At 39.6% G+C, this 26,102-nt stretch overlaps 1 protein-coding gene across 1 annotated transcript in view; it reads left to right on the top strand.

Annotated features, from left to right (window-relative positions):
- Window positions 1-24,792, top strand: part of LOC122540716 (myb/SANT-like DNA-binding domain-containing protein 2) — a 33,956-nt gene extending 9,164 nt beyond the window's left edge. Inside the window, exons 3-4 of the mRNA XM_043676838.1 lie at window positions 13,478-13,538; window positions 16,645-24,792. Coding sequence (XP_043532773.1) covers window positions 13,478-13,538; window positions 16,645-17,512 — 929 coding nt within the window. The 3' untranslated portion in view covers window positions 17,513-24,792. The remainder of the gene's footprint in view (window positions 1-13,477; window positions 13,539-16,644) is intronic.
- Window positions 24,793-26,102: the final 1,310 nt, after the last annotated feature.

Below are 26,102 nucleotides of genomic sequence, written 5' to 3'. Positions count from 1 at the left end.
ACTTGTGCTATCATATAACTAGCTTTTTATTTGCCTAACAAATGTGTTGATCTTCAGTTTTCATCCTCAATTAAAATGCGTGTGTTTTCCACCACAATGCTGAATACAAAAATTGTATAGTAGAAATCTGAAGTAAAACAATGAATCTTATGACATTTTATGACCTCTTAATTTTGTATTGGAGTGCCATTGGGACACAATGTTGAAACTTTTTAAAAAATGTGGATTTACATCTCTCTCGAAGCTTGCCAAAATGTCATCCTCTTTCAGGTGTATTGACTAATCATTCTAATTAGGTGTATTGACTAATCATTCTAATTGTTTGCAAATTTTCTTATTAATAGAGATAAACTAGCATTTAAGGCTTTTCCTTTAACTCTGTCAGTGAAAATAAATGTCTTAAATGTTTGTTCTATAATGTACCAAAATGTTATGGCCAGCAAGGTGAATGTGAAAATCTTCACACTTGAAGCTGAAAATGGTCAGTCTGTGTTGTCTTCAGTTTTTTTTCAATCTTCTCTTTCTTACTATATGCACTTTCCAAAAGGCTGTGCCACATTTATTTCAAACTGATTTCTGTCGGTGTTAAAATCTGATCAGAAGATACAGAACAACCAAGTGTTTTTTTTCAATTGCATCTCTTGATGGCTGTAATAAATAAGTCAGCCAGGAGGAGATCAGTGACATTTAGCTCCTCCAATGCTATCCGTTGGATTTTAGTAATATAATGGGATTTACAAATTTCCATAATGCATAAGTTGAAATGTTCTGTCCTAGAATTTGCATTACTGCATTTGGGTAATGTCTGGAGACAGCATTTTGATTTGTTGAGATGGTGATGTTGACATCTGTCACTGGTGAGGTCACAGCAGATTCAGAGGACACCAAGTTTAAACTTTACAACACAATATTAAGGAGCCTTGATTTTATCTTTGTCCTTTAGAGGGCATTAGTATGCCAGTGTTAAATATTCTCTGTGACTTTGTATCTTGTTATTACAGATCACTTTTTGACTTAATGCATAGAAATTCACTTCTCCAACTAATGAATGTCAAGCTTTTGGATTAGTTAATGCAGTCAGTGGTCCAAGGATTTATTTGATTATAAGGTGTAAATCATAAACTCTTGAGTTCATATTGATACTTAACCACACCTCAATCAATCTCTTTCACTGGCTGAGTTAAATAATTATTGGGCAATCTCTTTTAAAAGAAGGAGAGGCATGCCAGCTTAATGTCCATATACTGTTTATGGTAATGCTGGGAAGCTACACGTCCAATGTAGTCTCCATGACATAGGTGAGGGTCCAGTGGCTCATATATTTTGTGACATTGAATCAGTGTTTGCCGAGATCTACTCCCTCTTTCTTTACTTCCTTTCCTTCTCTTTTCCTCCCTAACCTGCTGCTTTCCCTGTCCTGGACATTACCTGCTTTATTGTGGCTCCCCCACTCAGTTCTCTCTCACCTGCTCTACATTTGCATATTTGTCCCCAACCCCCCCAGCGCCAACCTTGCATTCTGTCCCTGCTTCCACGCACCCACCCAAATTTTATTTCTCCCCCACTTGTTCAATCTCCCTGCTCGTGCCCTGCCCTGATCTCTCCCTCTCATCTCTGCACTTACCCGACTTCACTCCGCCTGCCTCCCACCCTACTCTCTCTGCCTTCCCCGATCTATTCCACCTGCATCATCCCACCTTCCCTAGCCTCCCTCTTGCTCTTTTCACATTTTACACTAATGCAGATCCATCTCATTTGAGAGAGGCTTTGTTTCTTTCTTCAGGTTGAAGCTTATGTTCCTTAGTCCTTCCTATTATAGAGTTCTATCCAACAACACCCTTTCTGTGCAAGATGAGCAAAAAGAATCGGTGTCTGAATGGTTCATCAAGTATTTCAGGCAATCTCGATAAAGATGTTGTCATCTTGTAGTAATCAGTGCATTTTAGTTGATCATTTCTAAAGCTGGAAATGGCAGATGGTTATAATTAAAGGCGAAAGACAGCCCATTGAAGTAATCTCCAAATTGGAGTAGTTCAGATATTAGTACTGTCCCTCATTCTAATTGCTCCAAAGAAAGGGCATCAATTTTGATGACTAGATAGGGCTTCCTTTTGACCGTGATTAGTTGAGTTTACATATAGCAGCAGATACTTGAGCAATGTTTGTGTCCTGGATCAGTTGGAAAGTGTGAAACTCTAGATTATTTGGAGGCTGACGGACTCTAGTAGTGGTCTCGATAATATGATTGTGTTCAGTAAACCAGACTTCCTTCTCCACATTAGTTTGCTCAGATTATGTCTAAACTAACATAGTTACACAATCGTATAGATGTGTACTGTATGGTTGATGCACGAGGAAGATATTGAAGTAATGATCCAGATGTGATATCTAGCTGCTCTATCATGCCTGCTTTGATTATCTCCTGCTATTACTTCACTCCCTGTGCTTTTGTTCTTATTTAATTCCATACTAACTACCACAAATGGGTCAGCTTTCTGCAAAGCATTTGGAAAGCATAAGAGACATGAAATTGTTTGCTCCTTAGTCTCTGACTGGGAGACGAGATATTCATGTTGTTTCCTTTGTGGAAGTTTTGAAGTAACTTAAATATAGTTACTGGGATGCAACAATTCAGTTGGTTTGCCTATATGTGTCAGGAGTACCAGCTCTAACTTGCTAGTCTGCAGGAGATTCTCTTCTGACTTCAAAATCTATATCAAGAATGATGAGCTGTCCTTGAGCACAGGTTGAATCTGGCATGGAAGAAAGGGATTAATTGTAGAAATGCAGGTGCTGATTAATTGCTGAAATTCACGTTAAATATAGATCCATGGAAGAAGCTGAGTGTAAACTGGCAAAAATGATTACATCGCCAGTAGGCCCGAACGGGGGGACTTGGCTGTACTGTTCTTTGTTCTGATCTTAGATACAGCGTACTGTCAATCTGCTGTACTAGTCAAACACATTTTGTACAGTCACATCCTGCTTGAACAGTTCACATATCACTTGATATCATGAAACATGTCACTTAACTTGAAAAAGGGAACCAAAGTCAAGTTTGTTTTTCCCTCAAATAATATTCTGAAGAGCCAGTTAACTGTAGTAGAATTGCATGTTACAGTCTTTGCTCTTCTCTAGATACCTGAATTCTTTCCCCCTTCAGAACAGTAGATTCTATGAAATTGCTATATGTGGTGAGCTGTAATAGCTGATCGATAGTCTCCTTAGGAACGTTGGGTGCTGTTTGTGTACTCCAGATTTGTATCTTGACTAATTCAACAATTACTTTGCAATCTAGTTAATGATTATCCTCCTCCACAAGTGAAACTCCTTTCAAACCCAACAAGCATTGATGAATTTTATGTTGCGTGTCCCATTAAAATCTGAGATTGCATTGACCAGCGAAGCTATGCAGTCTTTTCACGAAGGGGAAAGAATGTTTTGAGTCTTACTGCAGCAGCTTACAACTCTTGCAAAAGGGGTCTGTGATTGTGGAACTGTACCTCCCAAGATTTGGAAGAAAACATTCTTCTAGTGGAACTGCACAGACTTGTTTCATTGTTGGTTATTACTAGCAGGTTTGTGCTGACGGTTAATAATCTGTAGTTGTCAATTGTACGTACAGAATCCTTGACTTATGTGGTAAACGAACAAAGAGGAGCTGAAATCAGAGTTTATACTGTAATGTTAATAAGACATCTGGTCTTTAGTTTTCACCCTTTTATGTTTGTACATTATTCTCCTTTACACAAGTGTTAGTGTATTCTTATTTTCTTTCGACTCTTCAGTGCTTTCACATTGCCACAAAATAGGGTTAGAAAGGCTGTGGTTCTGTTACTACGGTCAAATGAATTTAATGAGTGTCAGTCAGCTATACAACGGAGAGTGATCACAACTGAAATATATTTCATTTAGACACAATTTTCCAGAGGAAAGAAAGCCAGATGCCTGGCTATACACTTTATCAGGAACGTTCAAGCCAATCAGTGCCCTTTCGAACCCTTACTACCAACCCAACAAAAATTAATTGAACATTGTGTTTAGGTTGAAGTTGGGATTTTTCTTCTGTATGTCTCTGCTGTACAATAGAAATTGCACTTGTCATTCAGTATTGGCAAAATCCCTGGTATTCCTGGTATTAGTATTAGTCTAATTTAGTTTAAAATGTTAATAGGAATATAACTTTGGAGTACCTCATCCTTTTGATCAAACTTTTAATCACCCACTTTAATATCTCACTGGGGCCACTTTGCATTTGGGGCAGCCTGGTGGCTCAGTGGTTAGCACTGCTGCGTCACAGTGCCAGGGACCCAGGTTCGATTCCCACCTCTGGCCACTTTCTGTGGAGTTTGCACATTCTCCTTGTGTCTGTGTAGGTTTCCTTTCACAGTCTAAAGATGGGTAGATCAGGTGAATTGGCCGTGTTAAATTGCCCATAGTGTTAGGTGCGCTAGTCAGGGGTAAATATATGGTAGGGGAATGGGTCTGCGTGGGATACTCTTTGGAAGGTAGGTGTGGACTTGTTGGGCCGAATGGCCTGTTTCTACACTGTGTAGGTAATCTAATCTAATATCTCCATCTTTCACCTGTTATTGATTTTGTCTGTAGTGCTTTTAATATAAAAATTATTATTGTATTAAAGTTGATAAATTTGAGCTGCTTGACATGACTGTATAACAAATTAAAAAGTACTCGCCAACATTCATCTGCATCCTTGTTTTATGTGCTATGAATCGTGCATTATAAATGGAAGTTTGTCTGCAATAACCGAAGTGAAGAAGAGCAACAGCCTTTTAAGTAATTCATCTTAAAATGGAGGCCTTCGGAGTAATTATGTGCCTAATCTTCCCTAGACCCTGGTTTTACTGACTCAGTGGTTTGGTTCAGTTTAGGTTGTGCCAAAAAGTAAAACTTACACTTAATTGAATAGGCACATTTTTAAATTGGATGCTATATCTGCATTGTTGCCTCTTTTAAGTAGGGTAATGGTTATGGAATGTTTTAAAGCCAAAAAAACTAGCATTATGTGACTTGATTGCCTCTGCCTCTGTAGAGATCATTTTGACCTCCTAAGAAGAGGGCAGAGGGGTTATTTATAAATATCCCAGAAGCAATACATATAAGGGCTTATGTGCAGTTTTGATCATTCTATTCAGTCAAAATAATTTTTGCTTGAAATGATCATGTTGCTCAAATTCAGAAATTGAATTAGGACAGCAAGTAGTTTATGCTTGATAAACTTTTGACTTCACAGTTGACTGAAATATAGCAACTTTGAATTGTAGTTAGACCATCGCATAATGGTATGAGTTTTTGCGAATTAAATCCTTGTAATCAGCTGAATGTACTTAAATATGTGTATATCTTTCCGTTCAGGCAGTGTGAGCAAGTTAGTTAGTAATTTGCTGAATAATAAATCCAGTGCTGCTGGTTCATATCTTTTTGTTAAGGATAAGGCAAAGCTGGTGTATGCCTACCTAGAATTGCGTGGTTTCTTTAGAATTCTTAGGATGTGAGGAAATGTTGAGTATTTCCAGCAGGTGGGCAAACCACTGAATGTGATGCTCAAATCCAGGGAATAGACTGGAATGTTCCTTTGGTCAGACCCTGGGAAAGGGCTGACAGGTGTTATACCGCCACCAGTTGTCTCTATTGAGAGAGTAGCCTACATGATTTTACCTTTGCTATTAGCTTTCGATTCATTAGATTCCAAGGTGTGATGTATAGCAATCCTAAAAAGATGAACCAAGGTACAAAAACATTTAAATGGGTAGATCGGCATTAAGTATTCTTGTATATTATATGCCATTCTGTGGTGCCAATTCCCACTAAGGCAAGCAATGTATCTGTGTTCTGTACCAGGCAATCTGGTTGTTACTCGCAGGTCTGTTGTTTTTTTCCTCTTTCCCAAGCCACATGAAAGTAAACCTTAATTTCCTATATTCAGTTGTGAAATAACACAGCAAGGAATGTGGCTATTCACCCACTCGTGGCTGTGCCAACTCTTTGAAATTAATTCCAATCCCCTGTCCTTTCCCCATAGCCCTGCAAATTGTTTCCCCTTTGATGCTATTCAAATTCCTTTTGAATGTTCCTATTGAAACTGCTTTGCCCAGAAGGATGGTAAATGTAGTGATTTGCTGTGAAAACACATTTCTCTTTTTTTTTTCTCCTCTCCCCTCCTAACCTTTTGCCAGTTAATTTCAGTGTGCCCATTGGGTTCCTGTCTTCTGTCACTGGAAGCAGTTTCTCTTTATTTATCCTTTGAAAAATATGATTGTGGGTGCCCCTTTTAAATTGCCCCATAACTTCTGATCTAAGGGTGGCATGGTGGCTAAGTGGTTGGCACTGTTGCCTTTCAGCACTAGGGGCCTGGGTTCGATTCCACCTTTGGACGACTGTCTGCGTGGAGTTTCCACATTCTCCCTGTGTGTGTGTGTGTGTGTGGGTTTCCTCTGGGTGCTCCGGTTTCCTCCCACAGTCCAAAGATGTGCAGGTTAGGTGAATTGGCCATGCTAAATTGTCCATAATGTTCAGGTTTAGGTGTGTTAAGGGAAATGTAGAGTAATAAGGTAGAGGAATGGGTCTGCATGGGATACTCTTTGGAGGATTGGTGTGGACTTGGGCCAAATGGCCTGTTTCCACACTGTAGAGATTTTATGATTCATTTCTAGTCTTCCTTTAGCAACACCTTTTTTATATGCATATTGTATTTACAAAGTTTGATACATGGACATATTACTACAGGTGACCAAAGCCTTCGACAAAGTTTGGGATTAAGGAGCAAATTAGAAGGTTAAAACAATGTAAAAACATTGAGGAAGAGAAGTCCATGCAATAGGACCAAAGCAGCTGAAGCCAAAGCTGTGTGTTGTGGAGAGTTAAAATCCGAGAATCACAAAGAGGCCTGAATTTGAGGTGTGCAGAAATCTCTGAAAGCTCCGGCGGTGGGGGCAAGGCATTTAAGAGATTTGAGAAGGAGAAGAATAATACAACTGAAGTTCCACATTACTAGAAATATGTTGGTAAAACACCACAGAAGCGCTTCACAGGAGGCTCCCAAGCACTGAGGATGTCACCTAGACAGGGGACGAAACGTTTGCAACAAAAACTTCCAGCTCGGCGAACAGAACCACAGCAACGAGCACCCGAGCTACAAATCTTCTCACAAACGTTGGTAAATCTCCTTTGCGTCCATTTTAAGGCCCGCTTAAATGTGGCACCCAAGATTGTACATAGTACCCCAGCCAAGGCCTAATCTGTGATTTGTAAAGGTTTAGCACAACTTCTCTGCTTTTACACTGTACCGTATTAATAAGAGTAGGGTTAAAATGGCTTCTGAACTTGTCTTGCCACCTTAATTTGTACATCCAAGGTCACTGTGTTCTTGCAACCCCCACTTTATTTTGTTGCATCGTGATGTCACATTCAGATAAAAATCTTTGGTTGTGTTATCCAATTCATGAGTTGTTAATAAAATTTACCAGATTTGGTGTCTGTGGATTAGATTTGTAATTTGCCATTTTTCCTCAGACTAAATGTAGCTGAAGAATATTACTATTTTCCTGCTTCGTGGTGTGGTAGAAAACTGTGACGATTGTCCTGGTAAAATAATCTGAGGCTGGAATTATTAAATTTACTAATTCAAGGACCTGAGCAATCAGCACAGACTTGCTTTAATATAGGTGCACGGCATGCTTGTCAATTTTTTGAACATCCTGATTCCTAGATATTATGGTTAATCTGATTAAATTTTAAACAAATAGATTGCAAGAGTATAAACTGCTGGAATTGATTTAACATTAAACAGGAAGTATGGGTTGCGATCTTTTTTTTTAAACAAACAAAAAGTTTTGACAGACAAGAGGGTGCGATTAAGCACAGGCGGCTTTCCTTTCCTGCAGGAATGTGATTTCCACAGGGAGAGTGCAGCATTTGGAAGGAATGTATACAGTTTGAAATTTACAGCCTCCATCCTTGTTTGTGGTTGTGAGCAGATCCTTATGAAGCAGGGTCTAAACTTATTCAGTTTTGTTCTGGATTGCAGGTGTGAAGCAAAGCGATTGTACTTTTTTTTGGACCTTTGCCATTTTGGCTCAACTCGGACAACATAGCTTGCATTATCAGTCTTATTTGAACTTCTGTTTGTTATTTGACTGCAAGCAGCCATTTTGTGTTAAGCTATCTTTTGAGGACTGCTTTATGTTTCCCATTAGTGGTGGCCTAAAGGAGGAAATCAACATGATCTCTGCAGTCTGCTAAGGGTAAAACCGGGGAGTGACTAGTAAAACCTTTTATACCATGAATTACGTGACCATTGAAGTGAATATGCTTCCTCTTTTCTGCAGTATGTTGAACCACACATACATCTGGTTTATCAGTCTTTTGCGCTTATGCACACATGCATGCACCATTTAAATGGATCTTAAAGAGACATTCTGACTTTAGTAAAGGTCTAAAAACAGTTAGGGCAAATGTATTCTAATTCTAATGATGGAATGAATGCTTTAGTGGTATTTTAAATTTGAGGCCAAACTTGACCGATCAGATGGATGCTAAAAATCGATAGAACTATTTTAGAGAAATGCAGGCATGTTCTGTCCAGTGGCCTGGCAATGTGTATCTCTCAACATTACTAATCAACAATTTAATTGAATGTTATCACATTAATGTTTGTGGCACTTTGTGCAAATTAACTGCTGGGAAACGTGTTGAAGGGCTAACTGCAGTTCATCTCATTTGTTGTAAATCACTTAAGGAAGTGGCAGGTATTCCAACTTTATGAAAATTGTTATATCAGTGCAAGTCCTTTTTTAAGAAAAGATAATCCAATTTATTAGATTCAGGAAAACTAATTTATTTTGTTGCAAGCATTTCCTCTGGTAAGAGTGGAATGGAGGCTCCTGGGTGTCTGTCTGATCCTGAAACTGATTATTTGGAAAATGCAAGTAGCCATATAAACCAAAGCAAGGATGGAGAATCACTAAATTACTAAAGCAGGCAACACCACTCGAGTACATGCCACTTCTCTACAGAGCGATCCAGTCAGTCCCATTGTCCATTAATCTTCAAAGTCTTACAAGTTTCTTTTTCTCTTTCTTCCCAGCCCATTTTCTTTTGATACTATCCACTTCTACAATCCTCACAGGTAGAGAGTTCCAGATCATTCCCAGTCTGGATGAGAGCGTATCGTTTTACATTCCCCTTTCAACCCCTAACTGATACTTTTTAAATGTGTGGACTTGTCGGCTAATGGAAAAGCCTTATTTACATTATCTGAAACTGTCACTATCCTATGCACTTGTATCAAATCTCCCTTCCATCTACCTTAACCCACCTGGAAAAACTCAACTTCTTTGATATAATTTTTTTATTTAACATATCAAGACACTCCGACTCAATTTGTCTATGCCGACCAGATATTCTAAATAATTTTAGTCCTACTTGCCAGCATTTCGTCCATATCCCCCTCAACCCTTCGTGTTCATATACCGATCCAGATGCCTCTTAAATGTTGTAATTGTACTAGTTTCCACCACTTCTGGCAGCTGATTCCATATACGTACCACCCTCTGCGTGGAAAAGTTGCCCGCTTTAAACTTTTACGTCTACATTTAAACCTGTGCCCCCTATATTTGGATTCCCCAATCCTGGGGGAAAAGACCTTGTCTATTTACCCTATCCATGTCCCTCATAATTAAGCTCTCTGAGGTCACCCCTCAACCTCCGTTCCGGGGAAAATAGCCCCAGCCTATTCAGTCTCATATTGCTCCCATATAGCTTAAACCCTCCAACCCTGGCAACATCCTTGTAAATCTTTTCTGAACCCTTTCAAGTTTCACAATATCCTTCCTATAGCAGGGAGACCAGAACTGCATGCATTATTCCAAAAGTGGCCTAATCGATGTCCTGCACAGCCTCACATGACCTCCCAAACCTCTACACTCAATGCATTGACCAATAAAGGCAGCCATGTTATATGCCTTCACTATCCTGTCTATCTATGGCTCTACTTTCAAGGAACTATGAAACTGCATTCTAAGGTCTCTTTGTTCAGCAACACTCCCCAGGACTTTACCATGAAGTGAATAAGTCCTGACTTGAAGTATTAAATGAGTTAATTGCTGTATTGAGGATTGCAGGGGGTTCCTGCCAACTGTATCACTTACGAAACCAAGGGCGCCATTGACTTAGACTGGCCCCTCCATGTTCCCTTCAAAGCTACATGCATTTTGTTACTTTCATCTGGAAGGCAATTAGGGATCAGCATCAAATACTGACCTTGCCATGCTCACGTTCTATGAATGAAAAAGAGAGTTCCTACATTAATTGATCAATTATCCAGTACTTTTTAAAAAAAAAAATGACATTTCCCTGCTTCAGTTTTCTGTTCAAAGTTATCGAATGTAAACTAGTTCAGTCAATTACCGCTGGGAATATAAAAAATCATGCCGTGTTTGTATCCTCTGATCAGCACTTTGAGCCATCTTCTGTTTGTAAAAGGTGCTGTTAAGTAGAACTCTGTTTTTCATGACTTGGAAAGACTGAGAATTCAAGTAGTCTTGAAGAAAAATGCTCAGCCAGTCATCACTTTAAAGCAAAAATGTCAATGCTAAGGAACTGAAGTTTTCATTTTCAGGTGCTTTCTTTTTAGCATTCTTGTTATTATTCCAAAGTCTGAAGGAATTCTCAGCTCAACTATTAAATTCTGTTTTCTCTTCATAGCTTGTGAAAAATGTGTGCACTTCTAGTATTTTTGTTTTTGCTGCAAATTTCCAGTATTTTCAGTAACTTTCTAAATTTCCAATAGCACTGTTGGTTGCCACAATCTATAGGTAGAGGATTGCTGAAGAGCAGTTTCTAAAATGTTACCGTGAACATCACGATGTTTGAACATACTGGCTTCCTTAGTTTCACAGCTTAACCAAAGATTTGTGCAGATGAGCTGAGCAAAAAACCATTTGAGGTTTAAGTGTTCTATTGTAAAAACTGTTGCTTGCTATTAATGTCCAGCATTGGGAACCTAGGATATATTGGCCTAAAAACACCAGTTCTCTTTAGGGCAAATGTCCACAGATGGTGGGCATAACCATTTCTGGAGGATGGTGGTAAACTGCTAATGTTGTTTGTCTGTAAATCCAGAGGTCCGGGATAATGCTTTGTGAAACACAAGTTTCACCAGCTGCTGTATTCTAAGTTTAAATTCAACTAAGAGTTTTGCAATTTGTAATTGAAAGCTCGTGTCAGGAATGGTTCTGTTAAATAACCATTGATTCATTCGATGGATTTTTAAGATAATGAGACCATTATATGTCGGAATAGAAGTAGGCCATTCAGCCCATCAAGTCTCCTCCGCCATTCAATGAGATCATGCCTAATCTGATACTCAACTCCATTTTCCTATCTTTTCCTTTAAAATTCTTAATTCCCTTACTGATTAAAAATCTGTCTGCGAGGTCTTTTATGAAAGGAAATATGCTATCCTGACCCACAACAATCTGACTTATAAATGCCATTCAAATTAAACAGTAGGAATGACCAGCAAATGTTGGCCATGCCCTGGTGTCCACATTTCACAGAACCATACAGCACAGAAAAAGCCATTTGGCCCATTGTCTGTACCGCAAAACTATGCTAAACCTACGCTAGCCACACTTTCCAGCTCTATACCCTTGACTATTACATTTCCAACGTTCATCCAAGTTCTTTGAAAGGTTGAGATTAGTAGTCTCTACTTCCCTCCCCTCCCATCCACTCAACAATATTAGTCCATTCCTAAATAAAATAATCATCAGAACAAAACATTATTCTGCTGACTTCTGAAATCATCTAACATTGAAAGATTTTGTTCTTCTCTGTTTACACCTTTCAGATAGCTGGCTTGACTGGTTGGGTCATTATACCTTGGAGCCGTCTTTGTTGGCATCAGACCAGTCGAGACAGTCTCACTGAACTGTACACACTCTGGCTTCCAATTAAGTTATAGTTTTCCAACTAAGTACTACTGTGCATAGAACAGAGCCCATTTTGGGGGATTTCTTGTTATCATCTAAAGCTTCAAGGAGCTTACAAAAAAGCTCCCTGAACTCATTCGCCAGAGATGATTTGGTGCGTTATCTTCATGTGGTCTGCTGTGTAGAACTCTCCCAGACCTTCAAATGCAGATTTAAGACTCTCAAAGCAAAGTTCAATTTAACGAGAAAGAGTAGAGGAAAGAAAGCAGTGGTCTGGCTGAGACTTTGTGGTTCAACCAAATAAGTCAGTGTGTTAGAAATTCAGTTACTTTGTACATATTCTGGAACAAATAGTCCTAACTGTCACTTTTCACTTTGTAGCTAAATAACTTTTGATTATGTAAAAAATGAATACGCATTTCTTTTCTACTTAACTGCTGTCACAATTTTGCATATTTGCCATTCACTTCATGCAGGATTGGACATCGCATGGCATGACCAGAGTATAAGGTTTAGCTGCATTAGCAGCATGTGATTGTATTACTCCCAGAATTACATGTAAACCTAGTTTATTCTTAAGCTGGCATAATGAAATTGAAATTACTGTCAGGTGGTGTGAAGTGAAGCACACTACTAATGGGATACCACCGCATATAACATAGGTGGTGTGTAGGTTATGTACTTTCTTGTGATTTGATAGTTATTTTTAAATCTCTTAGTGTTCTTAACTAGGTAAAATATTGACACACTGTTTGGCATGGGGCCGTAATGAATGAATTTAGTGGGAGCTGTGACGGATTTGTCACAATTTTTGATTTGCAATACTATTTGAATGTCAAACTTTAGCATCCTGTTTATTTAAAGGGAGCATAGCAGCTATTATTTTTGCCAGTCTGCAGGTATTGAACCAGAAACACATTTCTGCAGAGAAAGCCATTTGTGCATAACCAGGCTTCGCCCAACAATCATATTCTTTGTTATCTTTCTTTGAGGCCTAACTTGTGTTTATAACTTAACATACCCATGCTTGATATTGCTGAAATCTGAGCAATAGCAGTAGACTGTAATGATGGGTGTGTGAAATTTCTGTACTATGTCCACTTGACCTATGAAAAGCAAGCATCTAGTTACATGGTTACAGATGTCAAAGTTTGATTGCCGAGTAGGAGAATTTGGAGCTGTAAAATGCTGTGCTAGGATTGCAAAGAATTTGAGGGAAGAGAATCCTGCCCAAGTATTGCAGTAGATTGAAGAGTATTAATTCAAAGTAGTATTTTCTTCAAAACAATAGTACAAATTATATTAAATAGCATCAAGGATGCCTGATATGGATTCTGAAGAAGTTATTTTAGACTTCATGTTTTCAATCTCCTGCTCTCTGGGTTTCTTAACATTGTTTGATTTTGCTTTTGTTGAAGTGATCGTGTTTACTGTGTAACGTTGTACTGTAGTTAACTTTAGTTTTTCAATAGGAATTTGACTTGTCCTTTTTAAATCACCATCCCTCTCTTTCCTTTTTATAGAAGAAATGAATTTTGTGAAGAAGAAGTCACCAACAAGGCATAATTCTACAGATAACATGCAGTAAGTTTGCTTAAGAGTTTGAATGTAAAACTTAGATGTAACTGATGCTGCATTGGATTTGGAAGTCAGCTCTTGTGTTTGAATGTAGATTTGAACCTCATGTCTCCCAAATAATGTATTTCCTGTAAAAAGCCTGTTTCAATCCTTTTTCTGTGTTGCAGAGGTGGTTTTATTATATGTGATCCTTATCTACAGTGATTAAATTTGGATTTATTATCATGTATATATTAGGTAGTGAAAGTGGTTTTTCGCATGTTATAAGCAAAATGTCACCTCACTCTGACATTTTTGCTGCAATAGAGTTCATCTTTCACTCTTGATGTTCCTCCTCCGGTAGCTGCTTGTCATTGCCTGGAGTCTGTGAAACGGCCTCCTGGGTCTCTGTTACGGGCCTCCGCCTCTGCTGCAGCCAAGCTGGAGACCTGAGCCTAGGAATGTTCAGGTTCCGTACCTCCTCCTCCCCATCTGACCCTCCTCCAGACACTGTGGTTGGTCATCAGAGTCCTCGGCCACCTCTTTCGCCAATACTTCCGCTCCTTCAGGCACCCGCACTTAGCTGTGAGCCTGGGCCCTCAGCTCAGCCTGCAAGAGCAGGCCAGGAGAATAGCCCTGGGACCTGCTCCTCACTCTGGGAAACTCCAGGCTGGGATGGACCCATGTCTGGCTTATCCTGTCATTGCTGCCAGAGGCCACAGCCTCCACCCAGCTTTAAAGCAGAGGGAATAAAAAGAGCAAACACACAAAAAAAAAGAAAAGCAGACAAGGAGTGGATGAGTCCTGGGCTTACTCTGCTGCCATCTTGAACATCTAGAATGAGAAACATTAGCCAGGATTTTAACTCTGCTGCTGTAGAGGTTGGGTATGTCAGGAAATCAGGTGTACATATTATGCCTGTACAGTAACACAGTTTAGTAATACTTTTTTGCCAGCAAAGGATTGACAGGTTCTGTAGAACAGCAAAGAGCCTCTTCCCAACACTGGGTTCCAGTATTAAGATGGTATTGCTTAAGGTAAGAACTGTTAGCCTGAAGATGCTTTGTTAAGTAGACAGGAATTTGCCATGAACATGTTTATGGTTCTGGAAAATAAAGTTCAGATTGAAGGAGGAATACTTGGGAAGGTAGCAGAATGAATGGAATGTCAATTTCTCATGCTTTGTGTTGCAGTTAGCATTGATTCTCATGTTCTGCTTTTCTTTGCTCAATCCACTTTCATTGATATATGGGACTGATGCAGTTTTGTGTTTGAAGGAACACATTTGACCAGAGCGCTACCTCAAATTAACCGGGGCTGTGGAAATATTTTTACTGTGTAAAATTGATGGCAAAAATGTTAATAAATCGCCTGCACTCTTTAAAAATAAAGGACATTTTCGATCAGTTACAAAACTGCCATTCTGCTAATTTGGGGTATCCAAACTGGAACCTGTGAGCCAAACCCATGAAACCCTTGCTACTTCAATTTGATTTGTGTTTGATGACTTATTTGCTGGCCTACCAAGTTTAAATTCTGGCCTGTAGGATTAGGCTAGACCACTCTTTATTTTAATTTAATTTACAGAATTTGGGCATCGCTGGCTGGGCCTGCATTTATTAGCCATCCCTAATTGCGCATGTGAACGGGATGGTGAGCTGCTTTCTTGAACTGCACATACACCTACAGTACAGTTAGAGACTTCCAGGTTTTTGACTCAGCCATACTGAAGCAATGGTGATATAATTCGAAATCAAGATGGTGTATAGCTTGGAAGGGAGCCTGCAAATATTGGTGCCCCTGTCTTCCTAGGTAATAGTGGTCATGAGATTGGAAAGTGGTGTCAAAGGGGCATTGCTGCAGTGCATCATGTTGATGAAATGCGCACTGCTGCCACTGTGTGGCAGATTAAATCACCTTATGTTTAACTCTAAGTTTGTCATAACAATTTTGAGATGTGTGTGAAATAATGACAACATACTGAGTGGTCACAAAGGCAAAAGGATCAATGTTTGATTTTGAAGGACCCAATGCCACCAGTCGCAAACAAACTTGCTGGTCTAAGTATCTCTCAAAATAAAAACTGGAGTACTTGAATTAATTTCCTGCTCCACTCTTTAGGGAATAATATTTTAATTAGGGCAAAACACTGTTGATGCTGGAAAACTGAAACAGAATGCTGGAGAAACTGGGATTGTTAGTCAGCATCTGCAAAGGGGAGGAAAAAAGAGCAAATGATTTGAACCTAGTTGACTCTTGTTCAGAACAGAAGAACAGACTCTTTTAATGAAGAATCACTGGACTCAAACATTAACTACTTTCTTCTCTCTTCTCTCTCCCCCCCCCCCCCCCCCACCGCAATGCTAGACTTGGAGTTATTTTTAGATATTTCTGTTTTTATTTCTGATCTTTGGCACCCGTCATTGTTTGTTTTGTCTTAATGAACAAGTTGATCACTTTTCCTAATGAAGTACAGTGCCACTTGTCGCTAGTCAGACTTACCTGACTGGTATTTACTGCATTTATTATGCGAATGTTCTTCCCAGCGGAGAATCCTCCTAGGCCAATACAGTGCTCCATCTGTTGCGGAAGAATTGTCACAACTGTTGGAATGATAGACAGCCTAAGAATAATGCTAAGCAACCTATGTTACCTCAGTTTGGTAAAACAATATGTGGCTATAAATCATAATTATTTGCACATCACCAGAGTCCAGTGAGTGACTTGACTTGTGAAATAAACACTGCCAGTCTGCAATCCAGCTTTCTTACCAGGTCTTATGACATATAATAATTTGAGTAGATTAGATGACTTTGCTGTGACTAGATTTAGGGTAGATAACTAGAGGGGACAGGTTTAAGATTTAAAAAAAAAAAATTAGCGAGAGGTGAACATCCTTTAAAACAATCGAAATTTTTTGATGTTGCTTGGAAGGATGGTGGAAACAGATTGTAGCATTGATGATACTTAAAAACAAAGAACAGTAGTGTGCACCCAATTAGAAAGCTCTTTTAAAGAGCAAACACAAGGAACTGAGTGTCATACTGCTGCACCATGTGATTTTACATGAGTTTTACAACTCGGGTGCTGTCTTTTTGTTTTTTAACTCACTTTGTTGTTTCCTTCTTTGCAGGAAGCCGGAGATTCTGCAGGCCCTCACAGCACTGCTAGATGCTGTCCAGCCAAGATGGCAGGAGTTCCAAAGTTATGATGAACTCAGCAGTCCACAATTCACAAATAAACTTGGTATTTTTGCCATTGGGTATAATACGCGGTGGGTCGAGGACATTCGGTACCATTATGCGGAAATCAGCTCCCAGGTGTTGGTTGGAAAAAGACTGAAGGAATACTTAAACCCAGATAAACCAGAGGGCAAAGTGATTGCAATCAAGCGTCAAAAAATGAACTGGAAGAAAGTCTATTATAAGGTTTTTGAGATCACTAAAAGTGAAGCGCGCTGTCTCGAGCTGCACTTCGCTTTCGAATGGATACCCATCGCACTTTCCCGAGCAGCCGGTGACAACACTATACAGTATTTGCTTCCGGGCGGGATCCCGGACACCAATGGCCTCTACGTGATTGGCTGTGAGGAGGTAGAGGGTGAGGTTTTCTCCCCGCGGCGAGATTACGGGATACGGGTGCTGCCCAGGGTTTCCTTGCGGCGGGATTCCGGCAGCAACACTGCTGGGCCATCTCTCTTGGAGAGCGAACTCGTCGACGGAAGTGAGGTGAAGTCAAAAATCCGCTACTGTTACTTGGGCTTAGCAGAGGAGGTGACCATTCGTCATTGCATACTGCAACACTTTCAACCACCTGTCAAGATGCTGGGCCTAGAGACCTGTACCATCAACGGCTTCCTTGCTGAAAACTGTCGGGCAGGATCCATCTCAAGATCTATTTACATCAAATTTATAGAAGTAGAAAAGGAGTATCTCTCTTCTGGCTGTGTAATTGAGTGTTTGGAAAAAGCCATGGGGTATTCTTTACGATTCACAAAGTAAATCCGACAGTAACGCACGTATTCAATTGGATGTGCAGAAGAGTCCTGCCTGGTGGCATTTAAAGCTGTAATAATGTCAGGGTTTTGATTTTGAAGCTTCCCACACTCGCTGTCCTAAGGATTTCAATGCCATTGTGGCTGAGGAAGGGGATTGGGTAGAACAAAATTGAATGTTCAAGACTATGGGTGGAATGATTGGGAGGGCAAGGCAGGAGCTTAAATCATGGAGAAAAGGAGTTTGCAGTTACTCTGTTCCACAGAAAGAAGATTCCAACCTGAGAGCGTGAATGTTGGAGCCTTTGCATCAATTAAAGGCTTTAATGGTCCAATGCCTTGGTTACGGTCCTATTAATGTACAGTATACTGTACAGTCCAACCAGTTTGCCTAGGACATGAATACAAGTTGTGAGAGCACCGACCATTCATAATGGTCTGGTAGTATATTGGGCTGCATGCTTCACTTGTATTCTCTACTCATAGCATTTTCCAGCACTCAAATCCACTAGCCACTCTTGGTGATTTCATTGGATTAGGAACTAAGTTACTAAATAATTAATAGGTAATGTGTATTTTAATTGGGGATGGGGGAAGAAAAGATGAAGTAAAATAGAAATTGAGATTGGGTCTCAGTCTGTTGAAAGCATGTCTCTTCTGCTGAAGTTAGCATTGAACCAGGATGGCGTGGGTGGGGGGGGGGGCAAAGTTATCTGGATATGTGTGTTGTTCAAATGGCTGCTGGAATGTAGCCCTGGGTAGCCAAAATGTCAACAAAGCCTCCTTTTCTATGGCAAAATATTATAACTATCCTGTTACCATAAACCCAGGTCTGTGAATCACACTTCATATTGGATCCTGACCCAACTCCACTCTGCACAGCTGCAATTATTCTGGCACTTACTGATGTGCACAGTGCCTTGACAATATCCCAGGGTTGGTTCCAGCACAGCTGAACGATTTTGGGATAGATGGCTGTAAGGAAAATGAATGCGTAGAGCCAGAAAGGCATTCGAACGCTTGTTGAGGAAAGCCCTGGTGCAAATTATTCTTTTGGGATTCCCAAGTATAATGCAGATGGTGAAATAAAGTAACTAGATGCCCTCCATTGGCCATTTTCACCTGGGCATTTTAAAATCAGTGGTGCACTTCTCCCCAGACAGAAACTAATATGCTTTCACAGTTGTATTAGCATCCTGGAGTGAGATTCTGAACAAAGCTTCCCAGACTGTTTTGTATTGAAGAAATTTTCTTCTTTTCACAGCTAACTGATCTCTTCTACTTTTTAGTTTCTTTTCTAATCATCTTCGTCATTGCAAAATGAGAGCTACCACGAGACAATCTAAAGTAAAGTGGTGTTTTAAGACCAAATAATCATTTGTTTGCATGGTGGTGTAACCCGCTGGTGTTTTTGCTGCCTTTAGGGGACATTCGCGTTAGTGTGGTGCACCTATGACTGAGATGTTGGGAATGAGGCTTGGGGCTTTGTTGTTTAGTATGGGTTAAGGTAAAGTCATCACTGCTCCAGAGAGCTCTAGGTTGTCTCATTCGAGAGAGAGAGAGAGAGAGAGAGAGAGACAAAGCACAGTTGACTGCACGGCTGGTTTGCAGTGCAGCATGGCGCAAACAGCACGGGTTCGGTTCCCACACCAGCTGTTCTATCTTGTCAAACTCGTCCCTTGGCTGAGATGTGGTGACCCTTGGGTTAAGCACTCCACCAGGCGTGTCTGTATAATGATTGAACAGCCCACTGGTCCTTTAGGATCATGGTGACATAACCTTACTGTGGATTAAGCCTCCCTCAATTGAGTGTCAAGTTAGATAAAATGTTATCAGCAGATTTCAATACAAATTAACTGCCAGGGCTTAATGAATCCATTATAATGCTTGTTTTATAATCACTCGTGTTGTCCTTTGTCATGCACACATCAGTTTTTAATCACTGTTCTTTTTAGCAGAAACATCTTTTGTAATTCACCTTCAAAGTTTGAGATTGAGGACTGAGTAAGAAAGAAATTGCTATCACATTCTGTCAGACCAATTAGTTTTTATTAGAGAGCGCTAGCCCCAAAAGTGTCTCAAAGCAACTTGAGCTTGTCACATGTTGTTCCTAGCATTAGAAATTTAAACTCTTTATAGCAAAATCCCTCAGGAGACTTCAAATGGTTCTTGTAATTGATAGCACTGTACTTTAAAAATTCAGAGTCTTCTGGTTTTTGCTGATGGACCACAGCAAATGTAAAATGTTAACATTTTAAAGCAGGTCCAGTAAAAGAGAAATCCTCTCCACAGTATTCACCCCTCAGTTCCTTACAGGCAATAGCTGAGACTTTATTTCCCAAGGTTTAAAAATAATGAGCTTTCACCTTTTTAATGTTACATTTTGAAGTGAACTCCAAAGTATGAGCTTCAGTAGCAGTTCGATTGGTTAGTCTTCTGCAAACTAAAACAGGACCAAGTAAATGAGAGCAGTCAGGTTTGGTCCCTACCTTGTGCTGCTGTATCGACAGGGAGACTATTGGTACATGGAGGTTGGTATCATGTAGAGGGGAAAAGAAACTTGTCTGCTGAAAAGTATGTTGTCCTCATTGGCATATCCCATTGTGTATACCGTAATAATCAAATGAAGCTAGGCTGTAGCGCTTCAAGTTTAATCTTTGCTCTTGTATCCATCATGAGTTCAAATAATTTGCTGTCACTTGTTGTCTAGCCTGAGACAAAGTCTTGGACAAGATAACTAGGATTATCAACATATACAAGCCATACTTCGAATTGATGCCTTCGTAAGAGAAAGAAGTGGGGACAAAACACAGACCTAAGCAAGATAACTTGCCTACGCTGAGATTTCTCAAGTTCTGAAGTTTATTTTTCATTCCCTTTAGTATTCGTTTGTTCATTCCTTTTTAACTCTTACATGACCCATAACTTTCTTTTGGTCTGGTACTTTGAGAAGTGTTACATAGTCAAAACTTAATCCTTTTAATTTGCAGTGTACTTTGTGATGGATCATGGAATATTACAGAAGGCAGGAGCATTAAAGTTACAAGAACATCAAAACTATCTATCTCTGGCACATTTAGTTATTGAGTAAATTAACTCTTAATCACCTGAGCCCAAAGAAGTCAAAAGATCAAAAACTCAATCGACATCCATGTTTTCAGGGTATCAGTAGAGTTATCAATGGCATTGAAGATGACTGGGAGAGATTTTGATGTGATGGAAATGCAATCAGTGTTTGGGATTGTGTTTTGCATCACTTGTCATTTTTCCTCAAACTTGGAAAAAGATTTGATGTATCACAACTTTATTGCTCAGGACAGTTTTTTTAAGATTTATAAGACACTTAATTAACATGTCTTGAAACCATAGAGATAAATATTGAAGTAAAGTCAGTTTGCAGCTTTTGGTGTAGATTCTCTGTTAATGGAACAAGGCGCAATATAGGGTACACTTATAGTGCACTTCCAAGTTTCTTTGAAGATCACTTTTGATATTTAACTCTTCATGTGACCCCGAAACGGAATATGAGTGACAACAACACAGCCAGATATCCTAGAAGTTTTATAAAAAAACAAAAGAACTGTGAATGCTGTATATCAGAAACAAAAACAGAAGTTGCAGGAAAAACAGTTCTGAGGAAGGCTTATTGGACCCGAAACATTAACTTTGATTTTACTTCACAGATGCTGCCAGACCTGCTGAGCCTTTCCAGCAACTTCTGATTTTGATTCTGTAAGCTTTCCCCAGGATCATAACCAATTAGACCAAGACCATGCAGGGTTGGCTAGAAGCATGGAACAGCCGTAACCTGCTGTATTCTGTGGAATCTTCACTACACTGGAACCAAAAGACATGGCACTTAAAGTTGGAAACCTAATTTCTCGGAACAACAATATGTAATGATGCAGGTCCGATTCAGTATTATCTTACACTGAAATGATGTAATTGATAAGTGCGTAACATTTTTAACTCCTGAAACAACCTGTTGAAGATGCTGCAGTAGTGCCATTTAGATTCATCAGCCCATTGAGTGAAATGTGACTGGTACTGCAGTGACTTGAGGATAGTGATATTGCAAGTCGTAATAATCCTCAATTTTCTTGAGATACCTATCTTACCAAGATTAATGATAGCCAATATTAATTGGATTCCAAACTGCTTCATTGACCTTGTCTCCCACACAAAGTAACTTCCATTAGGTAGCAAAAACAAGGGACAATAACTGTTTCCTCATCTAATAACTTGAGAAACAGGAGTAGACCATATGGCTGTTCCAGCCAGTTCCATTTCTCAATACTCATGGCTGATCATCTGCTTCAACTTAAATTTCTCTCCTCATCCCTATATCCTCTGATTTCCTGAAACCAAAAATCAGTCTGTCTCAGCCTTAATCCTATGGGATAGAACATTCCAAAGATTCACCACCTTTTGAAGTGGTGGTGGAGGGAAAGAAACTTATGTTCATTTCAGCCCTAAAGATTTTGAGCCTATTGTCCTGAGATTGTTCTTCTGCATTCTTGCATCCCCAGCCAGAGGAAACAACCTTTCACTACCTACCCTAAAGTTCTCTGTTTCAATTCAGTTATGTCTCAAAATAACTGAAAACTAATGGAACAGTCTCAAATTAATGTTGCAACCTTTTGGACATGCCTCAAATTCTGTAACTTAAGTAATTGTCTTTCAAATAGTTTTTAAAAATGAAGTTCAGTAAGTTTAGAGAGGTAGCATTTCTGCTTCGGGTCAGTGTGCATCATTACACTGTTCACCTTCAAGGTGAAGCCTGCATATTGCTGTCTTAAATGTTGTACTTTAGCAAAACTGCTGCCCGTTTTAATATGAAGGCAAGAAATTGAAAATACAGAGTGTGCTTTTGAAACCCTTCCTGTATCGTTTTGGAACTGAGACCATTCTGGATGTGACTGTACTTCAGTGATGAGTAGTGGACTTTGGGATTTTATTTCATTGCCCATTCCTGGGTAAATGCATAGGTCACCTGGAACACTTTTCGTTTGGTTTAAACTTTCATTGGACACTAGCTTTGATATTATTTATGCCACTTTGTTGCCCTTAAGTAGCAAGATTTGAACAATGGTCATGAGCAGCTCTAAGATGTCAGCATCCATCGTTACAAGTTGGCCAGCTGAGAAATGGGTTAGATTGGATAATTTGTGAACCCAGTTCCATAAAGCTATGCAAAAAGCCTTGCTGAAATTAAGTAGGGCTTTCATATCCTTTTAGTTTGAATTTTGAGGCTGATTCCAATAGAAGCATCATTTATAAATAAGTCATTATTAGTGGGGGAAAAAAAACCATGCAATGAAAGTTTTTTTTTGTCTTACACTCAGCAAGACTGTTGCAACAATACCAAGTTTCAAACGAACACCAATTTGTTACATGAGAAACAGGCAGCTTGTTTGTTGGCAAATTAACTGTGGCCAAAATGTTGCTGTGGAAAGGGCATGTCTATCCAAATCAGTTTCTCTATATCCCTTTCAGCAGTTTTGTGTGTCGATTTGATGCCATCCAGCCTATAAATAATGTCAGTTCCCTTTTCAAGACTCTCTCTTGGTGACTGTAGATATGCTGTGTAGATGGAGTACTTTGTTTGGCAGTAGCCCTTTGACATCTCACTCATGAACCTAACCAGTGAATATTGACGTCTTCTGACTATAGGGAATGACATTTGAATCCAGGTTGAACTCCCATCAGTGTAGTCACGTTTTGTATCACTGGATAACAATCAAGCACCTTTGCTGATTTGTTTCCTCCCCTCATCCCGATAACTGTAAACGCACTGGAAGTAATTACAGATTCTGCTATTGCCCAGGGTATTAGCTAATAAAATACAGCTCAGGAATCAGATCTCAAACCTTGTGTGTATAGTTTATGTACCTAATGGTGCCCTTATCCACAAGACCATTATTGAGGAGCTTCCAACTTAATATTTACCACAGCTCTCGGAGACATCTCCCCCTCATTCCTTTGGAAAATATTAATTCTGCTGATTTCAGCAGCCATCCAATTAGCTTTATTAATCGGGTCTGTGATCCCTCTGTTTAGAAATACAGTTCGGTAATTGTGTGCACACAACCTACTCTCAAACTGCTGATGAAAATTTTCACCAATCTATAATTTGAACAGTGTGGAAACATTCCAATCCCACCACAAAAAGCACAGGACTGCTCTGTACATAGTATATTGGCTAATAAAGGCACTAATGCTTAGGACTCTGCACCTACAATAATGGCTTACAGCTCCCTTCGCTTTCATAAATTGCCAGAGTGCACACTATGTCGGCACCTGCCTAGGTTCAATGTTACGTTCTTACATAGTGCAAGCGTTCACAAGTGGGTATTTTCAGTACTCTTAAGTTAATATACGACTACTGGAGATCCCATTATAAATGAAGACCAAATGAAAGTCAGAGAAACAAAAACCAAATCACTGGAGAAAATCCCCAGAACAAGCCACTGTTCTGAACGATGACCAACCAGGCAGGCTGAACTGTATCGTTCTTAGTTTAGACACTGTTGATCATATAAAGATGAAGATATAGTTAGAGGTAACTTTAAACAAATAAAATTGTATTTTTTACATTTTTGTGCTTTGATTTTTTTTCCAAAAAGTTTTATTTTGGACGTTTCTTTGCCCTCTGGTAATTAAGCTGTCTAAAGCTTTGATTTTAAACAGGGCAGCCATTCCTCATTGTGTAGCTGACCAATGATGCACATGCTCCATATATAATACAGACGTATGACAGCCAGGACAAGGTGTGAAGTTGTTTTGTCAGCAAGCGGCTGATTGTTGCACTGATGTCCAAATGTCCACATTTAGTGGTAGAACTAAAATCTAATCGAGTTTGCAGCAACAAAAGAAAATCACAGAATAGCAAAGAAAAACATGTTCTTTTTCCATTTTTCTTAACTGAAATATTATGTGGTATTTATCCCTGCTGTTATTGATTATATTGTAATACTTTATGAAATGATTTATCCTTTTAAGAAGGAAAAGAATAAGCATCTATGCTGACTAGCAAGTGCTTGAGACTCATATGGATTAGAATGTTGGCTCAAAGTGAGAAAGACATAAGATCATCTTTTGATTCACAAAGTTGGGGGAATATAATCCTCACTCACTGCCCCACATAAGAATGTTAGGGATTTTCCATTATTTTCAATGGGAACTCTCAGCGGCTTTGGGATGTTTTGGTGAGATATGTCTTGTATTCTTCTCTTGATGCAGCATTAAGCTATAAATTATTAGATATTAAAGACCATTATGACTTTATTTGTGTGTGTGTGAATGTCTGAAATAGTAAAACTGTCTGAGATTTTACCTTTTCAAAAGCTAAAAGTAGTTTATTAAACTTCAACAGTGAAAAAAGCACAACCATCTGGGGAGCAAGAGAGTCAACATTTTTGGCAGTCCTGATGAAGGGTCCTCCTGAAATGTCAACTCTCCAGCTCTTTGGATGCTGCCTGACCAGCTGTACTTTTTTGAGTACCACATTTTATTGACTCTGACTCTCCAGCATCTGCAATCCTCGCTATCTTCTGAACTTCAGCAGTGTACACTACAACATCATCTTGAACACAGGAGCATGGCATCAGGTTCTTCAGTGCTGAGGATCCACACACAAACTGCTGGACAAATCTAAATTAGTCTGGCAGTATCTGTGGAGAGGAAGCAGTTAATGTTTTGAGTTCAGTGACTCTTCCTCAGAACTAACCTGTTGGTTGATTTAATTGTGGGCCATCTCCCTTGTCCATGTTAAGGTCTACTATTGGCATATACTCCCGTGGATGCCTCTTTTGAGTTCATTGTTTAGGAAATTTAAAGAGTGGCCACTTTCTCCTATGGCTCGTGGGATGGGGTGCTAATCAGGCATCTAAATAAAAGTGCCGACTGTGGCAGTTTGGGTTTCTGCTGGGGAGAATGCCTGTTTGACCTCACGTGAACACCTCCTTCTCTGGCTACTCTTCACATGTCTACCCTCTGGTAGATTCCCACTGTTTTACTGGACTCTGAGTTTAACTTGGTTTTAGCTGTACCTTTATGGTGGTTACAAATGTGCTGGAGCTTCGAGGATTACTGACTTTTCCTAACTTACTAACTTTGAAGGGTTGGTTTACACATGTCTGATTTCATTTTGGACTCTAGTGCTCTAAGGTCGCTGTCTCATTCCTGCAACAAACTAATCAACTAAATGAGGCATCTCGATCACCGTCTGAATTTTTTGGGGATCTTCATTGTTCTTCCTAGGTTGGAGACAGTGTGTTGATCAGCCAGGCTCCCTGTTAATCCAACGGAAGTTCAGCCTTTGATTAAGACTTCTACCTAAGTTGGAACCTTTGTGCGACCCTGTTCAGTCCTTTATCTCTGGAGACCCATATTGGGCTAGTTTTGCTGCTTTTTTTTTATGGCTTCTCAGTTGGGTAAGGCACCTTTCTAAGCAGCTTTGGGGGTAGTTGAGTACCTGTCAGGTCTATTTGGGAACCTTCTAGATCTGTCTCCCAATTCTGAAAGATTGGTTTGCCAAGAGTGAATGTTTCCTTTAAATCTGGGTATGTCAGATTTACCAACTCTATCAATTCAGG

This window comes from Chiloscyllium plagiosum, chromosome 35, assembly GCF_004010195.1.
Source record: "Chiloscyllium plagiosum isolate BGI_BamShark_2017 chromosome 35, ASM401019v2, whole genome shotgun sequence".
Taxonomy (NCBI): domain Eukaryota; kingdom Metazoa; phylum Chordata; class Chondrichthyes; order Orectolobiformes; family Hemiscylliidae; genus Chiloscyllium; species Chiloscyllium plagiosum.
Note: the sequence above shows the minus strand (reverse complement) of the source record. Positions and strands in the feature narration are given on the sequence as shown.